The sequence below is a fragment of the Oryzias latipes genome, chromosome 12 (genome assembly GCF_053564925.1).
Source record: "Oryzias latipes strain Hd-rR chromosome 12, Olatipes_Hd-rR_3.1".
Lineage (NCBI taxonomy): Eukaryota > Metazoa > Chordata > Actinopteri > Beloniformes > Adrianichthyidae > Oryzias > Oryzias latipes.
In genome coordinates, this window is record NC_136248.1 from 14,239,671 (window position 1) to 14,266,856 (window position 27,186).

At 38.8% G+C, this 27,186-nt stretch overlaps 2 protein-coding genes across 6 annotated transcripts; one reads left to right on the forward strand and one right to left on the reverse strand.

Annotated features, from left to right (window-relative positions):
- Positions 1-18: 18 nt before the first annotated feature.
- LOC101159119 (anthrax toxin receptor 2) lies at positions 19-14,188 on the reverse strand. The gene is made up of 17 exons (XM_004074994.5): positions 13,879-14,188; positions 13,552-13,623; positions 11,140-11,211; positions 10,954-11,035; positions 10,744-10,848; positions 10,460-10,528; positions 8,687-8,767; positions 8,525-8,585; positions 7,813-7,908; positions 7,264-7,333; positions 6,687-6,765; positions 1,920-2,015; positions 1,783-1,824; positions 1,383-1,478; positions 1,154-1,318; positions 942-1,022; positions 19-323 (listed from the first exon to the last, which is right to left on the reverse strand). Exons 1-17 carry the CDS (start codon positions 14,001-14,003, stop codon positions 285-287), a joined length of 1,431 nt encoding a protein of 476 aa, XP_004075042.2. The 5' UTR covers positions 14,004-14,188; the 3' UTR covers positions 19-284.
- Positions 14,189-17,763: 3,575 nt separating this feature from the next.
- LOC101166647 (progestin and adipoQ receptor family member 3) lies at positions 17,764-26,262 on the forward strand. 5 transcript variants are annotated; one of them, XR_002291367.2, is made up of 7 exons: positions 17,764-17,971; positions 18,227-18,473; positions 20,978-21,140; positions 21,681-21,836; positions 21,912-22,154; positions 22,222-22,312; positions 24,445-26,262. XR_002291367.2 is itself a non-coding variant. In XM_020707802.3 (7 exons), exons 2-7 carry the CDS (start codon positions 18,277-18,279, stop codon positions 24,585-24,587), a joined length of 948 nt encoding a protein of 315 aa, XP_020563461.1. In that variant the 5' UTR covers positions 17,764-17,971; positions 18,227-18,276; the 3' UTR covers positions 24,588-26,262. The 5 variants fall into 5 exon arrangements, 3 of the variants coding, with proteins under 3 accessions (XP_020563461.1, XP_078812296.1, XP_078812295.1); XM_020707802.3 differs by having other exon boundaries at positions 21,912-22,109; XM_078956170.1 differs by having other exon boundaries at positions 17,779-18,063; positions 21,912-22,109.
- Positions 26,263-27,186: the final 924 nt, after the last annotated feature.

Consider the following 27,186-nt stretch of genomic DNA (forward strand, 5'->3'; position numbering starts at 1 on the left):
TGAACTAAATGCCACAGATTCAAACCGCCATCAGTGGAGCTGTTTATTTAGAAAACATGAATTTCTCATGTACTCAGAAAGCGCAGGTTGATCAGAGGTGTCAAACTTCAGGCCTCCTTCCAGAATTCTGACCATATCTGCTGCTGATTACCTGGATCAGGTGTGTTTAGCCAACAAGGAGCTTTCATGGCAGGTTGGTTAGAAGACACACCGGGCCTCGAGGGCCTGGATTCTGACACCCCTGATCTAAAGCCATAAGTGGAAAAGTGGATTCATCTTGCAGCTTAGCGAGTCCGAACTCGGGTGAAGTTCACACAGCGGCCCTGCAGGAAAAAAAGAACGAGGAGATAGTTTGCAAGTGTTTTTCTCTAGGGATTCACATACTCCTGCACAGGCCTGAGGAGACCTAAACACTTCAGTCAGAATGAGCTCCACGGGTCATACTGACCCCCCCCCCCCCCCCCCCCCCGATTTGAAAAGGAGCTTCTATGATTCATAAACCTTTAATTCATAACGTTTGAGACTCTTATAAGCAGCTTTTGAAAGTGTAGTCCATATCTAATGAGCAAAAACCAAAAATCCATTTACCGTAGGTTCTACTAAACTACATGACAAATTGGGTAAATGTAGCTGCTGAGCTTGAGATCAAATGCATGCATTCACTCTAAAAAGTTGAATTACAGGCGTCTGCAACCTTCACTAAAAGAGCTTTCCAGGCCAGTTTTTCCCCAGTGAGCTGCACTCTTGCTTTAGAAAAATACAGCCCTTCTCTGTACTTTTGTACAGAGATCTTTTGTTTTTAGGTTGCAGGCCCCTGGTTTATTAACAGAATTATTATTTTGCTGGAGCAAAAAGCATTCACATTCTAGACTTTTTAGAAATCAGATGGATAAAAATCAGATTTTTGTCTCATTAGATGAAAAAACTGAGTGCTTTCGTACCTTTTCCCGAGGTGAAGGCCTCATGATGGACACCCTGTTGTACTGCCTCCTCAGTAAAGCCAGCAGGGCATCAACACGCCCCTATAGAGGGGGCGGGGTCTAAAGTTAGGCTCATGTAAAATAACAAGTGTTCTTTTCAGACAGCACATCTCCCTCCATCACCATGGAGCTTTTGAGTTTCTCAAACCGCAGCAACAATGGAGGTATCTCACCTTGATTGGAGTGTACCATTTTGGCTGGGGTGGGGGAGCGTGGGCCGGAGTTTCTTTGGGAGGGAGCTGAGAAATCTCTGGCTCCTCCGGCATGGTGATTGAAGCGTTTTTGGCTTTCTCCAGTCGAGAACCCTCTTTGGTGGAGCCTCTCTGCCCCCAGTTCACCTGCAAGGAAGAAACCATCAGAGACCTGCCAGGGACGCAATCTGCAGGTCTGCACTTTCCTCACCTTCATGGGTTTGATTCCTCCAGCCCCTCTGCCTCCATAGTATGATGCATCCACAGCAGGCCACTTGTGTTTGGGTAGAAGGTCCTCCTCTGGCTCCTTAAAGAATATTCACCTTCAGTTTTCTTTAAGGTGGACATTTAAACAATCAAATAAAAACAAGTAAAAATGTCCAAATGAGGTCAAGATTTTGGCTATTGGAAACCGCAGGAGTGCCGTTTATGAGTTTACCACGTGACCTCCAACATGTTTATCTGCTGAGTCAAGCTTGACTAACAAAATTGAACTAAACAGCTTCTGTCTCCCTCCCCAGCTCCACCAACGCTCCCTCTGTGTGCGCCCAAATTTAGACAGCCTCTCTTCTGCTGCCAGGTTGGAAAGTCATGAATGCTCAGATACTCACGGCCGGAAGAGGGGGGCGGGAGGGGGGTGGATCCCGGATGGCCTTAGGAGCAAAATTAACACATTTAGTATTATTTGAAAAAAAAAATGAAGACAACAGTGGCCTTAAACATGCAGGATTTGAAAACGCAAACTCACCACAGTGCAGCAGAGGGGCCAGAACCACCACATTAAAGCCAGCGCAATCACCAGCAGCAGCGCCAACACCATCCACAGGACCCAGGTCGCATCTGACTGCAACACAGCAGCTGCACATCACCCATCACCAGCCTGAATATAGATCCGGGTATTCTACTCCAAATGGAATTACTCCAGTTACACAAAAACAGGCCTCATAATAAGACTTCATCGAAGAAAAACAAAGCAGACTAACAGTTGGAAGTCTGATGCCCTAAACACAAAACTGACTTTTGCTTGTGACCTCAAAAGAGGTGCATAGATTTTTTTTTGTTTTTAAATTGCACGATTTGGGGAGATTGTGAGAACTACAGGAGAAGCAGCAACAATTTTTGAAGCTGCAGTTTTTGTGAAGAGAGTGAAAATGAAGCTATGGAAAACCAGCAAACCTACTGTTTTGGCTCCCAGCTATGGCAAGAAAGTTCCAGAAAGTGTCACACTAAGTGTTGAGGGGCACCTCTACCTGACCGTTAGGAGTCACAGCTCGACAGCCAAGGCAAAAAAAACTGATCATTTGCAGCCTGGAAAGCAATTTCCCAAAACAATGGCAGCTCACCAGTTGAATGAAGACTAACTCCATGAAAATTGTGTTTTTGGTATTTTTAACATGTTCTTGTAGCATTTTTCCTGATGGAGGACATGTATAAATTGCATTTCTGAGTAACTCTTTATTTAAATCGTCCAATGCTGTGTGAAAAAGCTTTCAGCAGTCACTTAGGTGTTACAATCAGCGGGGCCATCAAGCTCCATTCTGATGGATCTACTTGCAGAAAAATAGATCCATGAACGTATTTGTTTTCCCCGCCTGAGCTGGCATCTGGATCATAACTGTACGACTGGATAGCTCCAATGCTTGCCACTTTTGTTGCTAATGTTAGGTTGTGATTTTGAGTGGCTGTAAGATAGCAATAGAGTGTAAACAAAGGGATGTTGTTAAGTCACAACAGGCTTACTCCATGCCATTAACCCTTGTGCTATCCTAGGCGCGTTAACATTGGGAGTTGGGTCATCTAGACCCATTAGTGCGCTGACCTTTTTTCTTCAATGATTGTGATCTACACTGGTATCCACTGATTACATGAAATCTTTCCACCTTTATCCACCTTTGTCATGGTAGGAATAACACATCAATACAAGGCTGGGGTCAGCTAAGATAGCACAAGGGCTAAACTCACCTACACTCAGAAGTGAATTTCTTATACAGTACAGACCAAAAGTTTGGACACACTTTCTCATTCAAAGAGTTTTCTTTATTTTCATGACTATGAAAATTGTAGATTCACACTGAAGGCATCAAAACTATAAATTAACACACGTGGAATTATATACATAACAAAAAAGTGTGAAACAACTGAAAATATGTCATCTTGTAGGTTCTTCAAAGTAGCCACCTTTTGATTTGATTACTGCTTTGCACACTCTTGGCATTCTCTTGATGAGCTTTAAGAGGTAGTCACCTGAAATGGTCTTCCAACAGTCTTGAAGGAGTTCCCAGAGATGCTTAGCACTTGTTGGCCCTTTTACCTTCAATCTGCGGTCCAGCTCACCCCAAACCATCTCCGTTGGGTTCAGGTCCGTGACTGTGGAGGCCAAGTCATCTGGTGCAGCACCCCATCACCCTCCTTCTTGGTCAAATAGCCCTTACACAGCCTGGAGGTGTGTTTGGGGTCATTGTCCTGTTGAAAAATAAATGATGGTCCAACTAAGCGCAAACCGGATTGAATAGCAGGCCGCTGCAAGATGCTGTGGTAGCCATGCTGGTTCAGTATGACTTCAATTTTGAATAAATCCCCAAAAGTGTCACCAGCAAAGCACACCCACACCATCACATCTCCTCCTCCATGCTTCACGCTGGGAACCAGTCATGTAGAGTCCATCGGTTCACCTTTTCTGCGTCGTGCAAAGACACGGTGGTTGGAACCAAAAATCTTAAATTTGGATTTATCAGACCAAAGCACAGATTTCCACTGGTCTAATGTCCATTCCTTGTGTTCTTTAGCCCAAACTAGTCTCTTCTGCTTGTTTCCATTCTTTAGCAGTGGTTTCCAAGCAGATATTGAAGGCCTGATTCACACAGTCTCCTTTTAACAGTTGTAGAGATGTGTCTGCTGCTAGAACTCTGTGTGCCATTGGCCTGCTCTCTAATCTGAGCTGCTGTTAACCTGTGATTTCTGAGGCTGGTGACTTGGATGAACTTATCCTCTGCAGCAGAGGTGACTCTTGGTCTTCCTTTCCTGGGGCTGTCCACATGTGAGCCAGTTTCTTTGTAGCGCTTGATGGTTTTTATGACTGCACTTGGGGACACTTTCAAGGTTTTCCCAATTTTTCGGACTGACTGACCTTCATTTGTTAAAGTAATGATGGACACTCGTTTTTCTGTACTTAGCTGCTTCTTTCTTGCCATAATACAAATCCTAACAGTCTATTCAGTAGGACTATCAGCTGTGCATCCACCTGACTTCTGCATAACACAACTGATGGTCTCAACCCCATTTATAAGGCAAGAAATCCCACTTATTAAACCTGACAGAGCACACCTGTGAAGTGAAAAACATTTCAGGTGACTACCTCTTGAAGCTCATCAAGAGAATGCCAAGAGTGTGCAAAGCAGTAATCAAATCAAAAGGTGGCTACTTTGAAAAACCTAGAATATGACATATTTTCAGTTGTTTCACACTTTTTTGTTTTGTATATAATTCCACATGTTAATTCAAAGTTTTGATGCCTTCAGTGTGAATCTACAATTTTCACAGTCATGAAAATAAAGAAAACTCTTTGAATGAGAAGGTGTGTCCAAATGTTTGGTCTGTACTGTTTGTTCCTGTTGCTATATGTCCAAGAAAATGACACGTTTTTGAATTTGGCCAAAAGCGGCATAATCATAATTAAAAGGGAAGATTTAGAAATTAGATCAAAAGATGATCGGAGTGGAACTTTAAATGGCGGATTACTCCGAAACATTTATGAAGATGTTACCAAAATAGATACAAATAAGAATACAAATAATTTGAATGGATTTAATAAATGATTTGATTAATGGTGAGTTATTTACAGTATTAGCATAACCACTGTTGATGAATGATTATAATCTGGAATCCGACAGATTATATTTAACACCTGCAAGTCCTGCAACATTACAAGTTGAACAATTTAATAACAACTACTTCATAATAATCCACATAATAATCACATAAGGTAGAAATCGAATCCCACAATTGAAAAATACCTTTACCGTCATTCTTATACTCTGATAAAATAAGAAAGTTACAAAGACAAATCAAAAATCCTTTCTTGAAACACATGATAATGGTCTGGTATGAGGTCAAAAACTATTTAAAAGAAGTAAATTCTTTATCACAATTTAGACCAATCTGGGGTAACCAGTTTTTTTTACCAGGAAGATTGGATACAACGTTTAAAACGTGGGCCTCCAAAGGACTCAGAACAATTACAGATTTGTACCCCTCACAGTCCGATACCTTTATGTCCTTTGAGGAGCTAAAATCTATGTACGACCTGGATAAAAAACACTACTTTAAATATCTTCAGTTAAGAAGCTTTGTGAATGCGAACCAAAAGAGTCTTAACAAAATTCCTCTTTCACAGCTGGAAACCCGGATGATAAAAAACAAATTAAGAAAAGGAATAATTTCGGACCACTATAACTTATTGATATCTAATACATCAGAGAATTCAAATGGTAAATTAAAATCATGGAATGATGACTTATCACTCAATATTAATAAAAATGATTGGACAAGGGCATGTTGTAAGATTCATTCTATGTCCATTAACAGTCGACTGAGAATACTGCAATTTAAATGGTTAATGCGTTTATATACGACACCAGTGCAACTAAATAAATATAATAAGAACATACCAGATCGTGCTAAATGTGGATTTAAAGGCACATTGAAGCATTGCATGTGGGAGTGTCACCAAATACAAATCTTTTTCGAAGAAGTTAAAATTACAATAGAAAAAATAATCTCAAAACAACTTACATTGAGCCCTACCCTATTTCTTGTGACTATATATCCAGTGAAACATAATTTTAGTAATACATAGAGTACATTTATTGATATCAGTTTCTTAACGGCTAAAAGGTGTATTGCACAGGCTTGGAAAAACATGAGCAGACCTAGCATAAATCAGTGGCTAAAACAAATGTTGTATTACCTTCCTTTGGAAAGAATAATGTATATCCATAAAAGCAAACAACACCTATTTGAGGAAATTTGGGGACTCTTTATTATTTATATTCAAAAATTAGACATAACAGATGATTCAACAGATTTTTGATCTCAACTGCATGAAATTTTGCAACCTCAGCTTAAAAGCTTTTGATAAGGAGAGCTGTGATGGTATCATGTAAGAGAAGCAATGTTCATTGTCAAGTTTTGTTTTATGTAATTATTATTTTTATTTGTTTGAGTGCAGATATTAGTGTTGAGTGAAATGTCATACAATACAGTTTAGTTTTTTAATTATTTCATTTCCTTTTTGTCTTTTTATAAGGAAAATGTAACTGGTATTATTGAAGTTGCTGTGTTGTCATGACTAATTACTTAAATAAAAAGTTGTGGGGAAAAAAACCAACTACTTTATAATGAAAAATTTGATAAAAACAGAATTTCATCAAAACTTCAAAGCATACGATTTTGTGGTGTCTGGTATTTCCAGTTCCTATTTAAAGTATTAGAGTACTTACTCCAAAACAATACTTACGCAACTAACAGCATGAATGTGTACAGGACCAGAGATGATGACTTTTTTGTTGTTTAGGATAACCAGCACTTGAAGGGATCTGAACAAACAGAGGACATCATCAGAAGATCCTCCAATCTAACACATGATCATTAAAATGTAGAGCATTTAATGGTAAAAAATATGTGGAGGAGGTTTAAATTAATAAAAAGACAGACAGAACCAGTTTCATCAGTTAATGAAATCAAATCAGATTAAGTGAATATTATAAAAGATGATCAGAAAGCTAAAATACTTTGACAGCTGACATTATGCTTGTTCTTTATTGGTGGTAAAAAGGTTTTTCTGATTAAAAATGGTGAGAAAACTGACCAAGGGCCACATAATGTACAAATTACCAAGATCAAATGCTTTGGGATTTTATTTATCTCAGATTACGCTGATTTGTGGTAAAAGCCTGTTAAGAAACCCTTGATTTTTTTAAATTCATAATTATTGGTTCAAATGTATTGTTGAACAAAACAGAACTAAGGAGTTAGTCAAACCTCCATCTGCTTCATCTTCTGGGTAAAGTTTGAGTGTCCGTGTGTCCACTTACTGTCCAATCTCATATAGAGTAGGAGCTGCACACAGCAGATGACCATCTCCAACCACTGTGGGCTTCTCATCTGATAGGAAAAAAAAGTATGATGAAAAATATGACCCTGAAAAACTGCATTCAGTTTTGTCAAATGCAAATAATACAAAAGAAATGATATTTTTATTATTACATAAATATAAGGAGTGGGTCAAAACATAGATCCTAGCATCCTTAGGCTTCCATGAAGTCCTGCGGTTTCGGTTCATGTCCTCTTATTGACACTTACCACAGCACAGCACCACTCATTGATCTGACACTAATTAATGGGAGAGAATCCCTCACTTTGCTTCATACAGCACCATAATATCTCCTCTGTTCACAGGATGAGCCCGATAAAGAGCAGCCATTGTTTGTCTCTGCATGACATGACTCTTAGTTTCCACTCCAGCTCAGAGATTTTCCCAAAGTTTCACTTCACAGATTTAATCCATGAAAAAAGAAACAAGTGGATTCTGAGTTTTAGTTCAAAAACAAAAAAAATTGCAGCAAAGTGCAGTGTGGCATTACAGTGAGTCACGTTGTCGATGGAAAGTGAACAAAGAACGTTGTCGATCCTCTTGGCTCCGCTGAAGCCGGTGCCCCTTAACACCACCTCAAAGGATTCTGGGAGAAATGAGCAAAAAGAATAAATTGAATATAAAGAAAGAAAGACGATATGTTTAATAGGCCTTTGCACTAATACTGTCGTGTACTACTATACTAACGTGAATAATTCTGAACAATATTCATGCAGTCGGGTTTATGTGGCTAAAAGAAATAAAGAGGATCTGCCAAGAAGTCATTTCATATTTTGCAGGTTGTGAAAAACGAATATTTTGAGCTGATAACAGTGTCAGAAAAATTAGTTATATCCAAAAACTTTTACCATTTCTATGTGTCTTCAAAGACCTTAAAAATCTCTGTAAACGTGTGATTGCACATAAACGTTCATAAAAGGCCTTTATCATCAAAATCTTTTGAGCTTTTAAGTGTATTAGGATGTTCATTCCTCACAAAAAACAACCCTAAAGTGGTATTTTGATCCATTCATGTACAATTTCTCAACAGTAAATTTACAATATTATATTTGTAAAATGTTGTAAAGCGCTTTAATTCTTATTTATTTTCTTTTACAGTGGCCCTAAAACCTTGAGGTACTGTTGGGTTTTTTGCTTGGCTGAAACTTTCATGAACCAAACTTTTGTTTGGTTAAATTACAGTAACAGACCACCACACTCACCATTCACACACACGCTGGACGGCTCGATGACGAAACTGTTGCTGCATGACTGCTCCAGGACCTGTGAGGCACAAGCAAATGAAGTGTGCAGCTCGATCCATTCTCTTAGCGAATCATGCACACAGCACGCATGGACATTTTTTGATGTATCGGCAATCTCACCTTGTTGACAACGTCTTTGAGAGCATGAAAGCCAGACAAGACTGGAAAAACCTGCTCTGCACCATCTGCAATTTCAGTAAGCTGCAACCCCAAAAAAAACACAATATGAACTTTTTTTGTTACTTATTTGTTAAAAACTTAGGAAGTAAGGATTCGTTTTAAATGAGGAATTTACAGGCTATGTTTAGTAGCATTTAGGGAGGTCTAGTTTATGTCTGATGGAAGCTACAAGCAGCTGGAGAAAGCTTTCATCTTCTGCTGTAATGATGGCAGTCCAGGAAGTTTGTCTGGTGTCATTTCATTAGAGAGGGATGTGATTACTTCCTGTGTATTTCCTTAGCCGGGCAGGAAGTAGGCCAACTTTGGTCAATTGCAGGATCGAATGGGCGTCCAATCTTCTACATACAGTTTTTATTATATACGGTAATTTAAAATTTTGAAGAAAAAAACTGGAAAGTAAGGATGTACCAGGAAACCTGGATATCGCTTTTGTTAAATCATTACAGCATTTTTATGGAAGCATTCAATTAAAACAAATTTTTTGGATCTTTGTTCTAATTTTTTCACATTTATAAAAAAAAAAACATGCCTGTTTTTAATTCAAACTTTTTTTTAATTTTCTTTGTTTTTTCTTCTTATTTTTTTTAGGAACTACAAAAGTAAAGAACTGATGAAAACTACAACATGAGCTGTCATAGAAACCCCTAATATCATTACACTTTCTCTTAGAGTGAACCAGCGTATAGATGCGTCCCTATCTCCTCGCTTTAGGACTCCTTTTTTTGTAGCCTGAAAAATACATTTCTCAAAATACAAGACAAAACAAATATCTTCAAAAATGAAAAAAACATAAACAAAAAAATTATCTTAAAAAACAAAAGAAATTCTATCGAAAAGTTAGAAAAAAAACTATCTCGAAAGAATGATTTCAAAGATCATTTTAAAAAGTATCTTGGAAAACAGACTGCGTGCCACAAAGTTGACCACAGTGTGAGCGTTTGTGGTCTCCCACAGACGTACTGGTTTGTGCCCATCGTTGTCGTCAGGTTTGACTTTAACAAAAATAACTAGTTCATACTGTTCTATTCATATTTTATATTTCCCCAGCGTTTTCCTCTGCAATGTTTGTGAATAAAGCAGGAAGAACACATAAACAAAACCAACACAGAACATATCTATGACATGGACACTTTGTGGCTTTTTAACTTGACTGCAGGTCATCTGATAGTTTTCATGAGCAGATGAGGTAAAGGCTCAGCCTGTTTGGACTTCTTTGCCTTTATAGTTCTTGAAAATATTTGAACGAAACTCACGGAAAAAAATGAGAACGAAGGTCAACCTTTTTTTTTAATTGAATGCAGTACGCTTTCATAAATTCTTTTATTATTTAAATGTTTGAAACAATGTTCTGTGTTGAACTTTTATTGATGCATGAATGCCTCAGTAAAGAACCATTTGTCACAGAAGATGAATCAATGTAGCCTTTTGTAAGATTGGGACGTATTTCTTTGCATTTCTCACAATGAAGAGTTCTCTGATGATATTTTGGTTAAAGAACGTGTGTCACATGCTATTCTGTGCAGCTAAGGAAAAAATGGATACTACTATTTTTAGATAAATTTAAAAACTCCTTTGGAAAAATAAAGTCAGTTACTGTTCAATGTGATGCATTTGACGTTTTTGTTAAAAGGCAACAGAAAAGCATGTTTGTTTGTTTTTTTCACAATGAAAAAATGAATGAGCCGTGAAAATAAATGTTAAGAATCTTCCTACCTGATTGTGATTAAAGTCCTTGACCCCAACACAGAAAACTCTGGCTCCAAACTGTCGGATTTTGTCCGCCTGGGAACGAAAACGACAGCAGTGAAATTCTCCCGACGAATAACCAGATCTGCGCTTACAGGATTGATAAACCGATGAGCCTCTGCAGAATTTACTATTGGTCATGTAGAAAGTGGCTTCCAACTGAAAGTTTTCAAAAAAGATCAAAACTTGTGTTTCTCTTTGCGCTCATCCATGTAATGCAGCACTACAGTGATTCTTCATGTAGGATTTACCTCAACCACACTCATTGAATGGAGGAAGACAGCCAGCTCGCCATCAGTCAGAACTATAACGATACTCGTTGATGCTGAAGCTTGATTTTTCATTTGCTCTGACACCTGACAAGAGAAAAAGATTCCCATTTTTGCCCTCTTTTTAAAAGATCAGGTTGGATCATGATAGAAAATTCTCCATAAAAAGGCTTAAAGGGTGGAAGCTCTTACTGCTTTTAGGCCTTCATGCATGAACGTTTCACCAGCGGGATGGATTTGGCTCAGCTGGCTCAGACCTGCATCTATTGTGGACCTGTGGAAACCAATTCGCCACAAATAAAGGGTACTGGAAACTTTTCATTTGTTTTTGAATGACGGTTAAGCAGGAGAGAGCCGGAGGAAATTTGTGAAGCAGACCTCTCTCCAGTTAGAGGAAGAATTACAGCTGCCTGAGCTGAGAAGACGATGTAGGAGACCCTCATCTGAGGACTGAAACAAACAACCAAAGATGGTAAACGTCCATGAACAGAACTATTTGTGCTGCACACAGTCATGTAAAGAAAATAGGTCGTCACTTTAAAGTTATTTACTGTCATTTGGCCCAATACAACCCAAAAAGTGACCCTGCTTTATTCCTCTTTGATAAATTAGGAACTTTTAACTTCTGCTAAAAAATATATACAAATAAAATGTATTTTTGTGAGTCTGTAGAGACCAGTATGTTAACAAAACTCTCCAAAATGTCTTTAATTATTTTCTTTCATTTACACTTAAAGTAGTTTTTAGGGTTTTACAAACAGATTTTCAGGAATTATACTTTTTTCTTTTCATAGTACCAGACTTTTTGTTCTTAGGCCAAAAAATGAGAAGAGATGAGTCACAATACAGAATTTTGTTTCACAACAGTTCAAATAGTTTTTATTATATTCTCTTCAAAACCAGAGAAAACACATTTTGTCCAGACAATTTTTTAAAACTACAAATCCAAGAGCCCCACCCCTTCACATCTGGTATCACTGAAAAGCCCCAAATGTCCTCTGTGGATACCAAAAGACTTCATCTAGTTTTCTGCAGTGGTTAGGAGACAGTCAGGTTTAAAAATGTCCTCTACAGAAGATAAATGTGCTTCGATGATAGTCAGGAGGATAAAAAATATGAAACGACAGCAATCTTGTAAATCTCCAAATATTGATTTGCACAAGTTTTTGATGCATGTTATAAATAAGAAAAACACATTATTTGATGGACACCTTTACAGACTAACCCCCCCCCCCCAAATTCTACTTTAATGATGTTCTACCAAATATGTGATTACAGGTAATAATGTTTTCTTTTACCTGTTTTATAAGTTATTTTATAAGACGGCAATTAAAATGATGTTAAATGTTTTAATACTGTAATTGATTTTGTAATTTGGAGAAAAGTTTAGTTAGCACTTCCAAAACTGGATTTGAAATTAAAATAGAAAAAAAAAGTTTATGCGTCCTACTGATGAAAATATTCAGTCTTAACCTGGTTCTGATAGTAGTTTAAGGAAAACTTGCTGTTCTTTTTTATGGTGTATGATAGAAAAGAAATTCAGACCTCTAACAGACGCTTTCACTCCTTCATTGAGATTTATATGAATTTTTCTGCAAAAAGAAAAATTCTTTGCAGACTGTCGTTTTAGAAAGATTAGTGAAAATATGGTTACAGAATTTAGACTCATTTAGCAGATATTTCAAAGAACATGATGAACAGCTCCCAGTTTCCCCAAAAAGCAGGGTGTGTGATGCTCAGGGAAATTGAAAAGAAAATGTGTTTGCAAGATTGACAAAAAAGTAAGTTGTCCTGTAAACATTATGGCAAGGTCGGTTTACAAATTCACAATGTCACTGCAAAGCACAGGGGTGGAAGTGTAGTTATTTGGGCTTGTCTAACAGCTATTCAAGGGGAAACCATAAATGATTTTAAAAAGAAACACGGGGCAAAAACGAAAAATCTGAACATCAGATCTACACCAGACTGGGTTAAAAAAGAAAACCAACTGTTTATAGTTTCAGAACTCAAAAGTAAAAGCGACACTGCTTTTAGAGAGCAGTGCAACTAATGCTCGCAAAACCCAGAGCACTGAATATAGGTTGTTGCAGGCACGTAAAATGGAACTAAATGCGATACATTGATTGCATCTCCCATTCGACGCAAGTTACAACCACACTAAGTATTTCATTTTTGCTTTTTTAAATAATAACAGCGTGCATGTCTTTTTTAATTTTAGCAGGCTGCGGTTCATCTGTTGCACTTTCTTTGAAATGGCCCAAGACTGTTCAGCTTATTAGCGGGGAACAGTTTTAAAAGATTAATGGCAATAAAAAGAAAACTTTTTTTCTACTTTATGCAATATTTGACTGTGCAGCAGTCGGCAGCTGCAAAACACTTCATTGCTTTACTTGCAATAGGAGAACCAGCAACATCTGTTGTGGTCAGTGCCACCTACAACATCTGGTAGCATGATTGGCCTTTTTACATTTCAGAGACCACGGTTAAGCCGGAAGATATCCCACACACGCTCTGCACCGCGTCCCAGAGGGGTTTGGAGCAGTTGGTGGCCTTATGTGATGTCTGCAGCCTGGAATAGACACATCCTGCTATTCCACTGTAGCATTTAATAATAGCTGTAATTTACAAATTGCATTCCAAAAAACATGTCTGTCTATTTGAGCTACATGAATACAATAATGCTTGTCTTAAAGGCAGATTAGAACACTTTTTTCCCTTTAGGGATAATGCAGAGGGTCAGAAAGACAGCAAAGAAGAGGAAAAACAAAGAGAGCATCTTCTGGTTCGTACCTGACAAATCTGTTGGTGAGCTGCTTCACAAACTCATAGATGTCCTTCCAGTGTTCTCTTACACTAGATGATCTGCACAAACAGGCAATGTGGAGGAAATGAACATCAGATAATCCTCAAGGAAAATGAGGACAAATAAAGACACATATCATAAAACATGTTTCTAAATATTAAATAGAAAACGTTATTGAATCTGACTGACACAGATGGTTAAATTGTTCAATACTGAACACAGCCATACATGGACAGGAGTTATGGAACTGTCCCTACAATCACCAAAAAGTAACAATTGTTCTGCAAATATGAACACCACCTGCACTCACTCACCTGTCCAAGACAAAGTAAACATCAAACGCCCCGTCGCAGGAGGCGTCATCGCCAGCCAGCTCGGCCGCGCTCGAGCAAACACTCAGCATCAAGAGAAGCAGAAATTTCCCGATCCGACCCATCATCCACGCCCTGACAAAGCAGCTGCGAGCTTTTATTTTGGAAGGATGGTTATAGGCGGGGTCCGGTGTGGCTCTGCAGAACCAGCACAGAACTCGTCCTCCCCTCCGCGTCCGCGTGCTGGCCGGCTAAGGTTCACGCGCTGCGTGTTCAGAGAAGTGTCGGTCAAGTGAGTGAGTGTGGCTGTGGGCTGGAGGAGAAATGACTGTGAGGCGCATCTGCAGTCCAGCGTCCAGTCCCAACTTCCGTTCGTATTACACTAACTTCATTAAGTGTGTTGCCACACAACGCAAACACACACAATTTTGCTCTACTGGACTGCATAATCCACACATTATTAACACAAACAGGATTTTTCCCCCCCAAAAAAGACTTTTACTTTTAAAATAATCTTGATTACTATGAGAGATTTATTGGTTGATTATGTATTTGCACAAGGTCATTTTTTTTTCATTCCTTAATTATGAACAGTTTAGGACTCCATAGATTACACATTATAAATGACAATGTTATCTCATTTGAAACTTTTTCTAGTAAGTTTAAATTAAATGATAGGAAAAAAGTATATAACAATGTGATCAAAGCAATCCCTCAGACTTTGATCCAAATGTCCTCCGGTCTGGTTCATAATGTTTAAGTTCAGCTTCCATCTCTGTTGTTCAAAGGTCAACCGGTTAATTCAAAACTTCCAAACTCATTTATACGATCTTTGTTTGTCAGAGAACTGTTTCCAACATCTTAAAAAAAGAATCTTGCCCTGCAAACATATTTAAACTTTTAACACTAAATGAAATGTTGGTCATGATTCTACTCCAAAGTAAATTGCAATATGCCTACTACTACTACTACTACTACTACTACTACTAATAATAATAATAAAAACAATAACGCTTAACATTTTCTGGCATGTTTTAGATAAAATATCTGGTATTTTTCAAGTTTCTTTAAAAAGTTTAAGACACTTCTTAACTCTATGATACTTCCGCTATAAAAAAAAAGTTCCATCACTTACTTTGCCAAGTAATTTTACCCAATGTAATATACCCAACAACAAATCCTACAACAACCTACTTATAATAAAAAATACATCAAAACATGACAACACATAGGGGATGTTTTGTCTGCGTGCATGAAGAGAAACACCTGCAGGTGAACACATGAACCACACATTTAGGTCACGTGTTACAAATAACATTTAAACCAAGCAGCAAAAAAAAAAAAAAAAAAAAACAGGTTAGCACCACCTCAGTGAGTCCACATGTGCATTCACCATGCTCATTATGGATAATGTAGTTTTACTTAGAAGTGCATTTAAAATAAACAAGTTTTAATTATGTAGTTGAGCAGCTGCAAATGACTATTTTCAATACATTTGTGGAAGACGTTGCACGGAAGGTTTGCCAAACCCCTTACACACTTTTGATTACCAATAAAATAAGTTTCCTATAAGACAGTTAACAAAATTCATGCCCAGCTAAAATTTTCATTCAAAATAACTTCAAATTCAACATAAACTTTGTCGTTTTTGTTAAACAGTTATTGATCTTTTTTTGGTACCGTCCTCAAGTTGAAGTGTTTTGGCAGAATATTTGTGATTTAATTCCTGATGTTCGTTTTTAGGTGGTTCTGGAAGGATGTCATTTTAAGATAATGCAAATGGACTGGGTGTGACCAAAAGGGATGAAATGGCAATGTCAGTATCATGAATGGATGGATGGGCAGACTCTGGTCTGTTCTCAATAAATCTCTAGCTCTTTTTGGCCAAATTTCCTATTCACAAATGTAAAGTCTCTGGGTGAAACCTGTTATTAAATTCTTTTTTAAGTTCAATCTGTATATTAAGGATATCCATAGTTCTGAACGGTGTCTGTGTGTAAAATGTTAAATAAGTTGTCATGAAGCCCAACGCTCTGGTTTATCATTATGGTTTAGTTATTTTTACATGCATTATTTCATAACTGACTCTACATATTGGCAATTGTTCTTTTGTTGTGCAACTAAATGTCAATCTATATCTATATTGGAAATCTGCGATAAAGTGTCCAAAACATGCAACATGCGTATTCCTCTGATGGATTCATTCTTTATTTTATGAATCCTTGTTACTATGCAAAAACATGTGGCCTTCTTCACCTCCTCTCCTTGTAACTTCACCATTCCACTTGGGTTCCTCTTGTTTACACACAGCTGACTTTCATTTTTCTCCTTTCCTGAGCAAACTTAGATGTTCCTCCACCTACTCTTTATTTTCACTACAGATCACAGTGTCATCTGCAAACATGATGATCCACAGAGATTACTGTCTAACCTAATCTGTCAGTCTGTCCATCACCACAGAACAAATAATAAGCTCAAACCTGATCCATGGAGCAGTCCTACCTCCACCTTTAACTCCTCTGTCACACCTACAGCACATCTCACCACTGTCTTCCAGTTCTCACACATGTCCCGAACAACCCAAACATTCTTTTCTGCTACTCCAGAGTTTCTCAACCAAACCACACCTCTCTCTGTCTTTTGTCATAGACTGTCTCAAAATCTATGAAGACACAATTCAGCAACTTTTGACTTCCTCTGTATTTCTCCAGAAGTGTACTCAAAGCAAATATTACATTTTTGATACTTTTCCTTGGAATGAAACCATACTGTTGCTCACAAATGTTCCCTTCTGACCTCAGTCTACCACCCGCTACCCATAACTTCATTGTGACTCATCAGCTTTAGTCTGCTGTAGTTTCCTCAACTACTTTGCAACAGCCACATCTGCTAGTCTGTGCTGTCTAACATTTCCCTCATTGATCAGTTCTACAAAGTTCTCCTTCCATCTTTCCATCACACTTGTGGAACCTGTGAACACATTTCCATCTCTGTCTTTGATCATTCTAACCTGCACCCTTCCATCCCTGTTTTCTGTCTCACTTGTACAGATCCATCTCTCCCCCATTTGAGTCCAACTCATCATACAAGTCTTCATTTACCCTTTACTACCTCCACCCCCACCTTGTGGTGTACATCTTCCTGTCTTGTATCATGTCAATGCCTCACTGTCTATTCTTGTGTTAAACACCAAACTTACCCATCCCTTCCTCCTCACCCCTGTTGCCCTCACCAACATGTTCATTGAAGTCAGCCTCAAATGCCACTCTCTAGGGATCCCGGACATGCTAATCCACATTCCTCAAGAACGGCTAACATCATAATGCAACATAAACCAATAGATGTATTCTTTCATTCATTCATTCATTCATCTTCTAACCTGTTTTGTCCTTTTCGGGGTCAAGGGGCTGCCGGAGTCTATCCCGGCCACTTACGAGCGAAGGCAGGGGACATTCTGGACAAGTCGTCAGTTTGTCGCAGGGCCACAATCACACACCTACACACCCTCACATTCACACTTAGGGACAATTTAGAGTTACCAATGAACATATGAAGCATGTTTTGGACGGTGGGAGGATAAAACAGTGATCATAAATGCTGCATTTGAAAATTCTGAATAACTTAGACCCTATACATATTATTTTTTAGGCAATGTCAGGGAAAGAAAATTAGATCAAAGCAAAAACAAAGGTGTGTGTGTCTGAATTCCACTGATAAATATCTAAAGCAAAGCAATCTAAATAAAAATGTAAAAAAAACATTTTTTTTATTTGAGTAATTCTAAAAATATCAAATTAGATATGTTTGGGTGACTTTCAAGATTTATCAATTCAATGTGCAATTCCCTCCTCTTGCCGACAGATGGCGACAACCAACAGTTTAATCGCTGTTGACAAAAGAAGAAGAACAAGTTTACCGTTATCAGAATTGGGCACTGTCACATGCTAATATATATAAATAAACAAAAAAAATGTGACTTTTTCTTTTTCGGGGATATAGGAGGAGGGTGAATACTGGCATGTTTGCCAGTCGGAAATGGATGAATTGCTGGTGGCACGACTTGGCATTAGCATGAAGTAGTACTATGATAATCATGGTGAGCTGTTTTCCGTCCAGTCGTAATATATGCATGTGATGATGATAGCCACCTGCACCTCGACCTGACAACAAAACCGGTCCGACTTTCAGGTTGGACCTGTTTAATCCAAACGTAACATGTCGCTTTGATTCAACTGGGTCCGTGCTCTTTCCTCGTTTAGGTTATAATATTCTGCGCCAGCCTTTTGAGAAGCCGCAAAAAGCAGTGCGGCTCTATGTCAGTAACCGCTGATTTCTCCGGTTTTGCACGCAGCCTGCAGGTCCTCAGCCGTCCTCGTCATAATCAGCGGTGCCTCTATCAAGATGCGGCTGAAGATGCCCCAGAAGCTGCTAAAAACTGCTCACTACATAGAGCTGGGCAGCTACCAGCACTGGCCGGTGCTGTTGCCGCAAAGGATCCGGCTGTACACGTACGAGCAGGCCCCCCTGTTCCTCAGAGAAAACCCCTACATCACAGACGGCTACAGGGCTCACCTGCCCTCCAAGCTCTGCCTGAAAAGGTAGGAACAATGTCCGAATTCCCACATAACTCATAAAAGACTACATAGTGCAGGATTATCTAGTGGCCCGGATTTAAACGCAAATCCAAATGCAGAGCTGCTAACTCACGCATTTTGAGTGACGTTTCCACACCTCTGTTTTTGTTTCTCCCGCTGAAATACACATACATGTTAAACCTTTTAATGCTTTGTTTTTTTAATGAATCTGTTTAGGTTTAAGAAAAACTCTTAGATCAATAATTCGGGGCTGCAGAGACCATGGTGGGTAGTCAATTACAATTAAGTGGGATTATTTGTTTACGCGGATGCAGATGCGTTCATCCGCGCGCTTTGAACGCGCACTCGCATATCATCAATTGAAACAAATTGGAAGAATCCGTGTATCCAGTGGCGGTTCTACCCTGAATTACTCCCCGGGCGAGGCCCTCCTCTAGCGCCCCCCCCCCACCCCACCCCCCCCATAGAGTCACTTTGTCCATTTATTGTAACTGAAAATACAGTTAGGAAATATTTAATAAACTCAAACAATCTGAAATAAATATTATAAACTACAAATCACACTAATAATACACTAGAATAAATGTAACTGCAGCACTAAGAAGAGAAAACACTAACTAAAACCTAACCTTTGTGGCCTTCCTGATGCAAGCTTGTCAATAACGTCATCATATGAAATCTGCTCCCCCCCTGAATGATTGATACTAACAACAGCAGGTTAGTGAGTTGCTCCTGAGACATTGGTGATCTCAGGTATGACTTGATCAACTGGAGTTTTGAAAAGCTAGCAGCAGCAGCAGCAGCAGCAGCAGCAGCAGCAGCAGCAGCAGCAGCAGCAGCAGCAGCAGCAGCAGCAGCAGCAGCAGCAGCAGCAGCAGCAGCAGCAGCAGCAGCAGCAGCAGCAGCAGCAGCAGCAGCAGCAGCAGCAGCAGCAGCAGCAGCAGCAGCATGCTACCATCACAGCTTATTTAACATTATGAACTAATATACAACAATAAAACACAACAAAAACTTTGTGTTACAGCAGAGCAGACAGACACACGAATAATAACTAATGTGACAAGTTAAGGCAGAGCAAACATTTAAGAATAAATATCTTAAAAATGACGTTATTTGCAATATTTGGGCCTACTTCAGTTTTGGTCATGATAGACCAAACAAGAGATTTTTCCTCTGCAACGTTGTTGTTGTTGTAGGGCAGGTAGCATTCGAATTTAGAAAACGTGCATCTAGCTATGCGATAATACCCTATTCTTTGTCTCTTTTCTCCTCTTCTTCTCTTTTCTTTCTAAATTGGGCACCAGCTTTGACCTTTTTTCTCCATATTTCAGATGTTTTTGCATTTAGCATAAATGTCCTGACATAGGTATCAAGTCTGTCGACTAAACCAACTGTCATCTAAGTGAAGAATTTTTTTTTGTTTCCCCATTTTTTATTTGAAATAACCAAAAAAGCATGATTTTTTTATACTTTTTTTATACCCGCACCCCCCCCCCCTCCCGTTCGTCAAACATTTCCAGCAGGAGCGCGTGCAGCTGCACCCAGGGGCGCCAATTCGCTACATGGCGGCGCAATTTTTATTTTTATTTTTTCATCAAGCACTGAGCCGCGGCCCGCGACCGTTGCCCCCCTGGAAGAAGATCCAGCCAGGTTTGCGCATGCGTTTTGTGCTCCGTGCTCAGCTCAGCCTGCACCCTTCACCCCGCGCCCCCTCCCTTCTCCTTCTTCACCCCGCGCCCCCTCCCTTCTCCTTCTCACACACATTTTGCGTCTACTTCTCAAAGACAGCAGGGAGCGCAGCTGCGGGGCGGGGGCGCCGCCAGGTTTCAGGCTGTTACAAACTCTGTGATATAAGTAAACCAATAGTGATGCATAAAGTATTTTACAAGAGCTGAGCCGCTGGCGCCGCCCCTCTGTCATTTTTCCGCCCCGGGCGATCGCCCGTATGGCCCGTGCCTAAAACCGCTACTGCGTGTATCTGTCACTATTTCCCAATTTATAAGTATGTATTTCTGGCAATACGTTTTAAATATTATTTACCAACTTTCACCCTCTTTAATATTATTCAGACACATGCTCACTACTTTTTTTGTTTGTTTTTTAAAGCTCGAATATGACGTCACCCATTTTCCGAATTATAAAAAACAACAAATAAATATAAACATTTTACGAAAACTATTTATTTTTTAACTTTTCTGATGATAAAAAAATTGATTAATTTTATGGAATAAATTTAGATAATCTTTTTAAATGACAAATCATTCAAACGCAATGCATTGTGGTCTATATTTTTTAATCAATCGATGTACGGTAGTCTTTCGCACAGGCTTGGGAATTTTCTGGGGCACTAGATTTTGGAATTCAGAAACCCAGATAAATGGCAAACGCCCTTCACATGTATAGTTTCCTAAATACGAGTAGTGAGAGAATTCCAACTCTACCAAGGAGACTCATTGTGTACACATTGTGTTTTTTAATGGTTGACACTTTTTGTTTTTATGTGGCAGTATATTCATTCTTTCTAATGAGACGGTGAACATCTGGAGCCACCTCCTGGGTTTCCTTCTCTTCTTCTTCATGGGGGTCAACGACCTGTCATCCCTGCTGCCGGCCTCCAGAGCCAACAGGGAGGACTACGTCATCTACGCCATCGGACTGTTCTGCTTCCAGGTGCAGATGCTTCCTGGGAATGGGGGGGGTCATATTGACATCTATGGCTTTTTTTGAAAAACAAAAATTTCTTTGCATTGCATGTTTTTTTTCAGCTGCAGGCCTAACTTGCTCCACCTACTCAGGTGTACAAGAGTTGGGTATGACGGGGATGAAGTGTTGCCACAGCAATGGAATAGATGCATATGATTGGATATAGCTTTGTGGTTTTATATTGTGAGTTTTATAGCAACTGGCGATCTAACGATTACAGTTTTAGTTGTGTAGCTGCAGGATGCAGCACAGGGCAAGGTCTCGGGTTACACCTCTGTTTTTATATAATCCTCTAAAGAGCCAGAAAGCAAATATATAAATACAAGTTTTTCATAAGTTATAAGGATTCCCAGAGGGCTCTTGCTCAAAACCACAACCAGTTTGAGCAGGAACACATGACTGAGGTGTAGCTCAGAACCTTTGTGCAGTTCTGTGCAGGTATTGTGGATCTTTCCTCTCAATGTGTGACTAAATGTCGTGATGCATGATTTTCTGCTTTTGTTCCAGGTCTGCATGCTCTGCTCGGTGGGTTATCACCTGTTCTCCTGTCACCGCTCAGAGAAGACCTGCATGCGCTGGCTGGCGTTGGACTACGCGGGCATTTCTGTGGGAATCCTGGGGTGTTACGTCCCCGGGATCTTCTATGCTTTCTACTGTAACGCAGTAAGTTCAAACGGTCGGTAACTAACTCCTAATGAACCAGATGTTTGACATGGCTCTGGTGGGTTTTTCTTTCAGTTTTGGCGGCAGGTCTATCTGCTCACTGTGCTCTCCATGATCCTGGCCGTCTTCTGCGCTCAGGTCCATCCCAGTTACCTCAGCAACGACTGGAAGGTGATACGGATGACAATCTTCTCCTGTGTAGCGGGCATTGGTGTGATTCCTGCATTGCACTGGGTCTGGCTCAATGGAGGACTCACATCAGATATCGTGCAGGTCAGGTCTAAAAACCCTAACGCATACGTGAGCAGCTTTTTTTAGGTAATGGATCCCACACTTAGGTATTTAATATAACACTCCAATTCTCACGGCTTTTCTCTCTTTGCAGCTTTTTTTCCCTCGAGTGATCGTCATGTACTTGATTGCAGGATCTGCCTTCCTCTTCTACATCACCAAAATCCCTGAGCGCTATTTCCCCGGTGAGATTTCTTTTCTTTTCTTTCTTCTTCTCTGGAAGTTTGAAGTTAAAAAGTAAAAAAGAAAATAGTTCAGTCTTTCAAATAAAAAGAGGAATTTCATTGAACCTAAACTTTAAAGGACCAGTTTTATTTATTAATTAGGAAAAATGTTTAAAATTAGCTTTAGCATCCAATGAGAAGTCAGTGAAATCACTTTATAAATGCAGGGATGTAAAGTCCAGCATCAACTTCCATCATTTAATAAAATCTAAAGAGGTTTTAATGTAATTATAGCAAGATTTTTGAATAACGTAAACTCGCAGCAGGTTTATGTGAAGACCCAAAGCAGCCTGTAACCCTTGTTCTATCCTAGGCACTTTAACATTAGGAGTTGGGTCATCTAGACCCACTAGACAGTACTCTGAACCCATTTTCTTCAATGATTTGTGATCTTCACTGGTGTCCATGGATTACATGAAATCTTTCCACCTTTGTCCACCTTTGTCATGGTAAGGAGAACACGTCAAAGTAAAGGTGGGGTCATCTAAGATAGCACAAGGGTTTATTAGATCTTTGTAAGCTTTTTAAAGTGAAATTAAGAATGGACAATGCAAGCTTGTAACTTTTCCCTGTACTTCTTTGGATTACCACTAGAGGGAGGTGTTTCTCCATCTAAATCAGTGGTCCCCAACCTTTTTAGCGCCACAGACCGGTATGACGTCATACAAAGTTTTCACGCACTGCTTTTTGAGATTAAGGCGGCTGATTATTGTAGTAATACTACAATGAAGACCGAACAGAGACGCAACAAGACTATCCCTGTGCTTTTATTTTGACACACATGACATTGTACATCGCACAGGTGTCATCATCCTCTCCCCTTCCCACACTCACTGTCCAAAAAAGAAGTACGGTCTATTAAATGTAGCTTTCTTTTTTTGGAAGTTCTGTCTCCTGGCTTGGCGTTTTCCTCTTGACAATTCTCTTTACTCATTTTCTAGCTCCTGGGTTTTACTTAAGCTGTAACTTAACACATGACTGAGAAGAGCACCTTGGCCTGCGTCAAGAATCACACAGACGGATGTAACAGAGAATCTGGCAGTTTTTCAAAGGAAAACATCTGTCAGTAAATAAAACGGAAGTAATGCAAGTTAGTTATTCTTTCTGTGCGGCCCGGTACCAAATGACCCACGGACCGGTACCTGTCCGCGGCCCGGGGTTGGAGACCACTGATCTAAATAATGTGGTGGACCGTTCAAAGATACATTTGATCTTTTGTGACTTGCTGAAAACAATCAAATGATGAATCAAAAGTCTACATTCTACTTCATTTTCAGCGTGGAGCTTTAAGAATGTTCATCTGTAGACACGAGGCCAGATGATGGACACCAGGGAGATCTTCAGGAAATATTAGTTTTCTTCTCTGACTTTGGTGCTGTTTAAACATATGATAGTCTGTTCAATCAATGTGTGATTTAATTTACATTTGTAATATTAATAAACTAGACACAAATAAAGTGACACTGCCGAACTGAGCAGCCTTAGAAAATTGGGTAAAAATGCTGGGATAAAATGAAGTAAATTTTGTTCCGTCCTCCTACCTGCCAATCAAAGAAACAGGAAAAAAAATCCACTTAACTAACAATAAACAACAATAAAAAAAAAATCAGAAGGAACCCCCTCCATGAGAAAACGAAGCAATAAACATCCAAAGTGTTTGTGAAATCAGGTTATTCCCACATATTTGATTTGAAGCCACTCTTTAGTGGCCATTTAAGGAACTACAGCTTTCAGTACTTTGTGTCAGCTTTGACACAAAGGATGCTAATGCTTGTAATGAAGCCCTTTGTTGGTGTTTTTCCATTGGACATTCTGTTTCATGCAGGTTTTTGAGTTCAGTTTTGGTTTCAGTTCCAAAGCAGTGTGATCTCTTTTCATACTTTCTTCTGGTAATTTCAGAAAATATTCTGATACTTATTTTGATGATGAAAATGTTTGTTTCAGATCTTTCTATGTCTCCAAGCATATGCATACTGTTGAGCTCAGAAGTAACCAATTCATTTATCAACAGGAACCAGTTTTGTTTGGTTGCAGTTCCTTTTTTTTTTTTTAATTGTTTTCAGAAAACGCATGGTCCTTTTCCTCCGCTGCAGGTCAGGTGAACTACCTTGGAGCCAGCCATCAGCTGTGGCACATCCTGGTGGTGTTCATGTTCTACTGGTGGCATCAAACCGCCGTGCACATCATGCACTTCAGGCACAGCCAGCCCTGTCCCACCTGGAGCAGGAAGAGCTAAAGCACACCTGAAAATCCTCATGGATTCTAAAGTACAGCTCAGCTGCAGCGACTATACCGTTTGAAAAAGACGTGACACTGTAGTGTAGAAGCACATTAGAGGAAGGCTTTGGTTAGAAACCAGGAACTGATGAGCGTTTGATCAATGCATGACTTTGGAATGATTATTTATTTGTCTAAATGTGTCTAAACTTCCTTGTCTAGGGAGTATTACAATATCAGTAAACATACTATTCTAACGGTTAGCCAGTGTGAACTCTGACATCTACTTTTGAGTAAGTTAGCTCTAATATTGATGCTGACTTTTTTGACTCCAGAACAAATCAATGCCCACTGCTGTCGAAAAGTTGCATTTTGGGTGCAAAGATGTCCGTTTTTTTTCTTTTCGGGCCAGTTTTATGCATTTTCTTTTGTTTTTTGTTTAAAGCTCAATCAGGTGACTTTTCAAGCCAAGTAACAATAATGGTAGTCTCATAATTGAACAATTTTTTTTTTTGTCATTAGAAGACCTTAAACAGCAGAAGCTTTGGGGTTTATCTCCTTAACGTCTGCATTTATTTTGTTTTCTTTAAAGTCCCACTCCAATCATCGTTTGATCTATTTTCACTATCTTTCCAGATATAAAAAAAAAAAAAGTGTCATTTTTAGACAAAAGTCTACAAACCCGTGTCATTTTCTAAGACAGTTTCCACAGAGTGACAGGAGTCCATCAGAAATTTGCCCCAGAATTGTGGGAGAGGCAAGAAATGCAATTTTGAGCTTTATTTTCTTCATATATGTCCTCCATTATCAGAAAACACCCCAAGAACACATTAAAAACACCAAGAACACACAGGAGTGGGTCTTTAATGAAATTCAGACTTTTATTTTGTTTTACTAAAACATTGCTACATAAGTCTACACAGAACCAGAATTATAAAACAAAATGACCTTTGAGAATCGAATGAATTCAAATTTACTAAATATAATTATAGTCATAATAAAAGATAAAAAAGCACTTAAATAAAATGAATCTTCAAGGTTTTTTAGTCCAGCTGTATTTAAATGTCATGGAAATAGAAATATTCAATCAGTGTGTTTTGTTCTTTTGCCATATGGGACTCTAGTTGTATATTTGTTTAAACTGTATTTATTAAAACCTGATGTCACATTTCGGTGTTTGTGTAGAGGAAATATAACTGTGAAAAAGCTGAAGCATTTATACTCTGCGGGATTTCAGTTGTACTCATTAGAAAAGATCCGCATGTGAACTAAAAACCATGAAGTGACCTGTGAGGATCTGCTTCTTCAATATTATCTCTGAATGATTATTGGGTGCATTTCATTTCTTATAAATGCATTATTTTTTTGAAATTTTAGGCAAATTCTATTTCACACTTTTTTATTTAGTCAGTCTGGACTACAGAATCAGTTGTAAATATCTTTGAAAAAAACGTTTCTTTATGTGACTGAATCCACTGAAAGCACTTTCTGTCGTACAGGGAGAAGGAACTTTATTGTTTTTTATAAATTGCCTGGTTTGTCTCTCATAATGATTGTTTTTATAGTCAGCCGTCGTGTTCCAAACGTTTTTTTTTTATCTGTAAGTTGTTCATGAGATGTACTATTTTCAGTGCCTCTGTGAAAATCTATTTTTCTTAATATGAATGAATAAAGAAAGCAGGGATGTCTTTGCAGTCTGTGTTTTTCTATTTTATGTTAGCCTTTAGTTGAATGTTAATAAAATTTGAAACTAGTAAAATAAAAAAGCCAATGTGACTTTTCTCTTAATATTTCCCGTCGAAGTTTCAGAGAGCCTTTTCTGTTGTTAACTTCTTAAACAAAGGGGGGCTGTATTGCAACATCGAGCTATAAAATCAAATGAAATAGATTTATTTTATTTACAAAATTTAAAATAATAGCATGACTGCCAAAGGGTTTTGGATGTTGTTAGATCAAGTACATCCGTCATCCATGTTTAGATCAAATGAAAAGAAGATTATAAAGAAGGAGATAAAAAAATATGGAATAGAACGTCTGGGTACTACAAAAAATATTCTTGTTAGATAAATAAAAAGCATAGCTTGTGTGACCTAAAACTATATATTTACTGGGGGAAAAATAAAACAGCATAACAGGAAAAAAGAGATTATCCAACATTTTTTGGTGCAAGTTCAATGAGAAGCTATATTGCTGCCAATTATACTGCTGCACCTTTGACATTTTTTTCTAAACAACCAACCAGGCATAATGTTGTAGTGTCCAGATTAAATTCCTTATGTTTGTGCTTTATTATAGTAGCTGCAAATTGATAAACAGAGCATTCATGGGTCAAACCTTTTGTCTCTGTCCATGTAACTGGTAGTGAAGTTCAGTTAAAGATAAAGCTATGTTCACATCGCCCTCGGCAACGCAGAGAAACTTCCAATGAAAAGTCGATGTAAACGCACGTTTTGAACTCCCATGTTCAAAGCTGGTGTGTTCAGGCGTCGCTACATACGTTTTTAGAACCTGTTTGGAGTCTAACCCGCCTTTGGCCAACAGTGGCTGGATTGGCTCCAGCAGCCCCATGACCCCTAAGCTATGTCCACACCCCCTCGGAAACGCTTGTTAAAAGTCTA

Bases quoted from the DNA above. Each gene is read 5' to 3' on its own strand.
- LOC101159119 (XM_004074994.5), bottom strand. From the start codon at position 14,003: ATGATGGGTCGGATCGGGAAATTTCTGCTTCTCTTGATGCTGAGTGTT. The intron at 10,529-10,743 runs GTAAATCCTACA...TTTCGTTCCCAG, and splicing joins ATTCAATGAGTGTGGTTGAG to GCGGACAAAATCCGACAGTT. The intron at 8,768-10,459 runs GTAGGAAGATTC...TTGGGGTTGCAG, and splicing joins AGGACTTTAATCACAATCAG to CTTACTGAAATTGCAGATGG.
- LOC101166647 (XM_020707802.3), top strand. From the start codon at position 18,277: ATGCGGCTGAAGATGCCCCAGAAGCTGCTAAAAACTGCTCACTACATA. The intron at 18,474-20,977 runs GTAGGAACAATG...TTTATGTGGCAG, and splicing joins TCCAAGCTCTGCCTGAAAAG to TATATTCATTCTTTCTAATG. The intron at 22,110-22,221 runs GTCAGGTCTAAA...CTCTCTTTGCAG, and splicing joins TCACATCAGATATCGTGCAG to CTTTTTTTCCCTCGAGTGAT.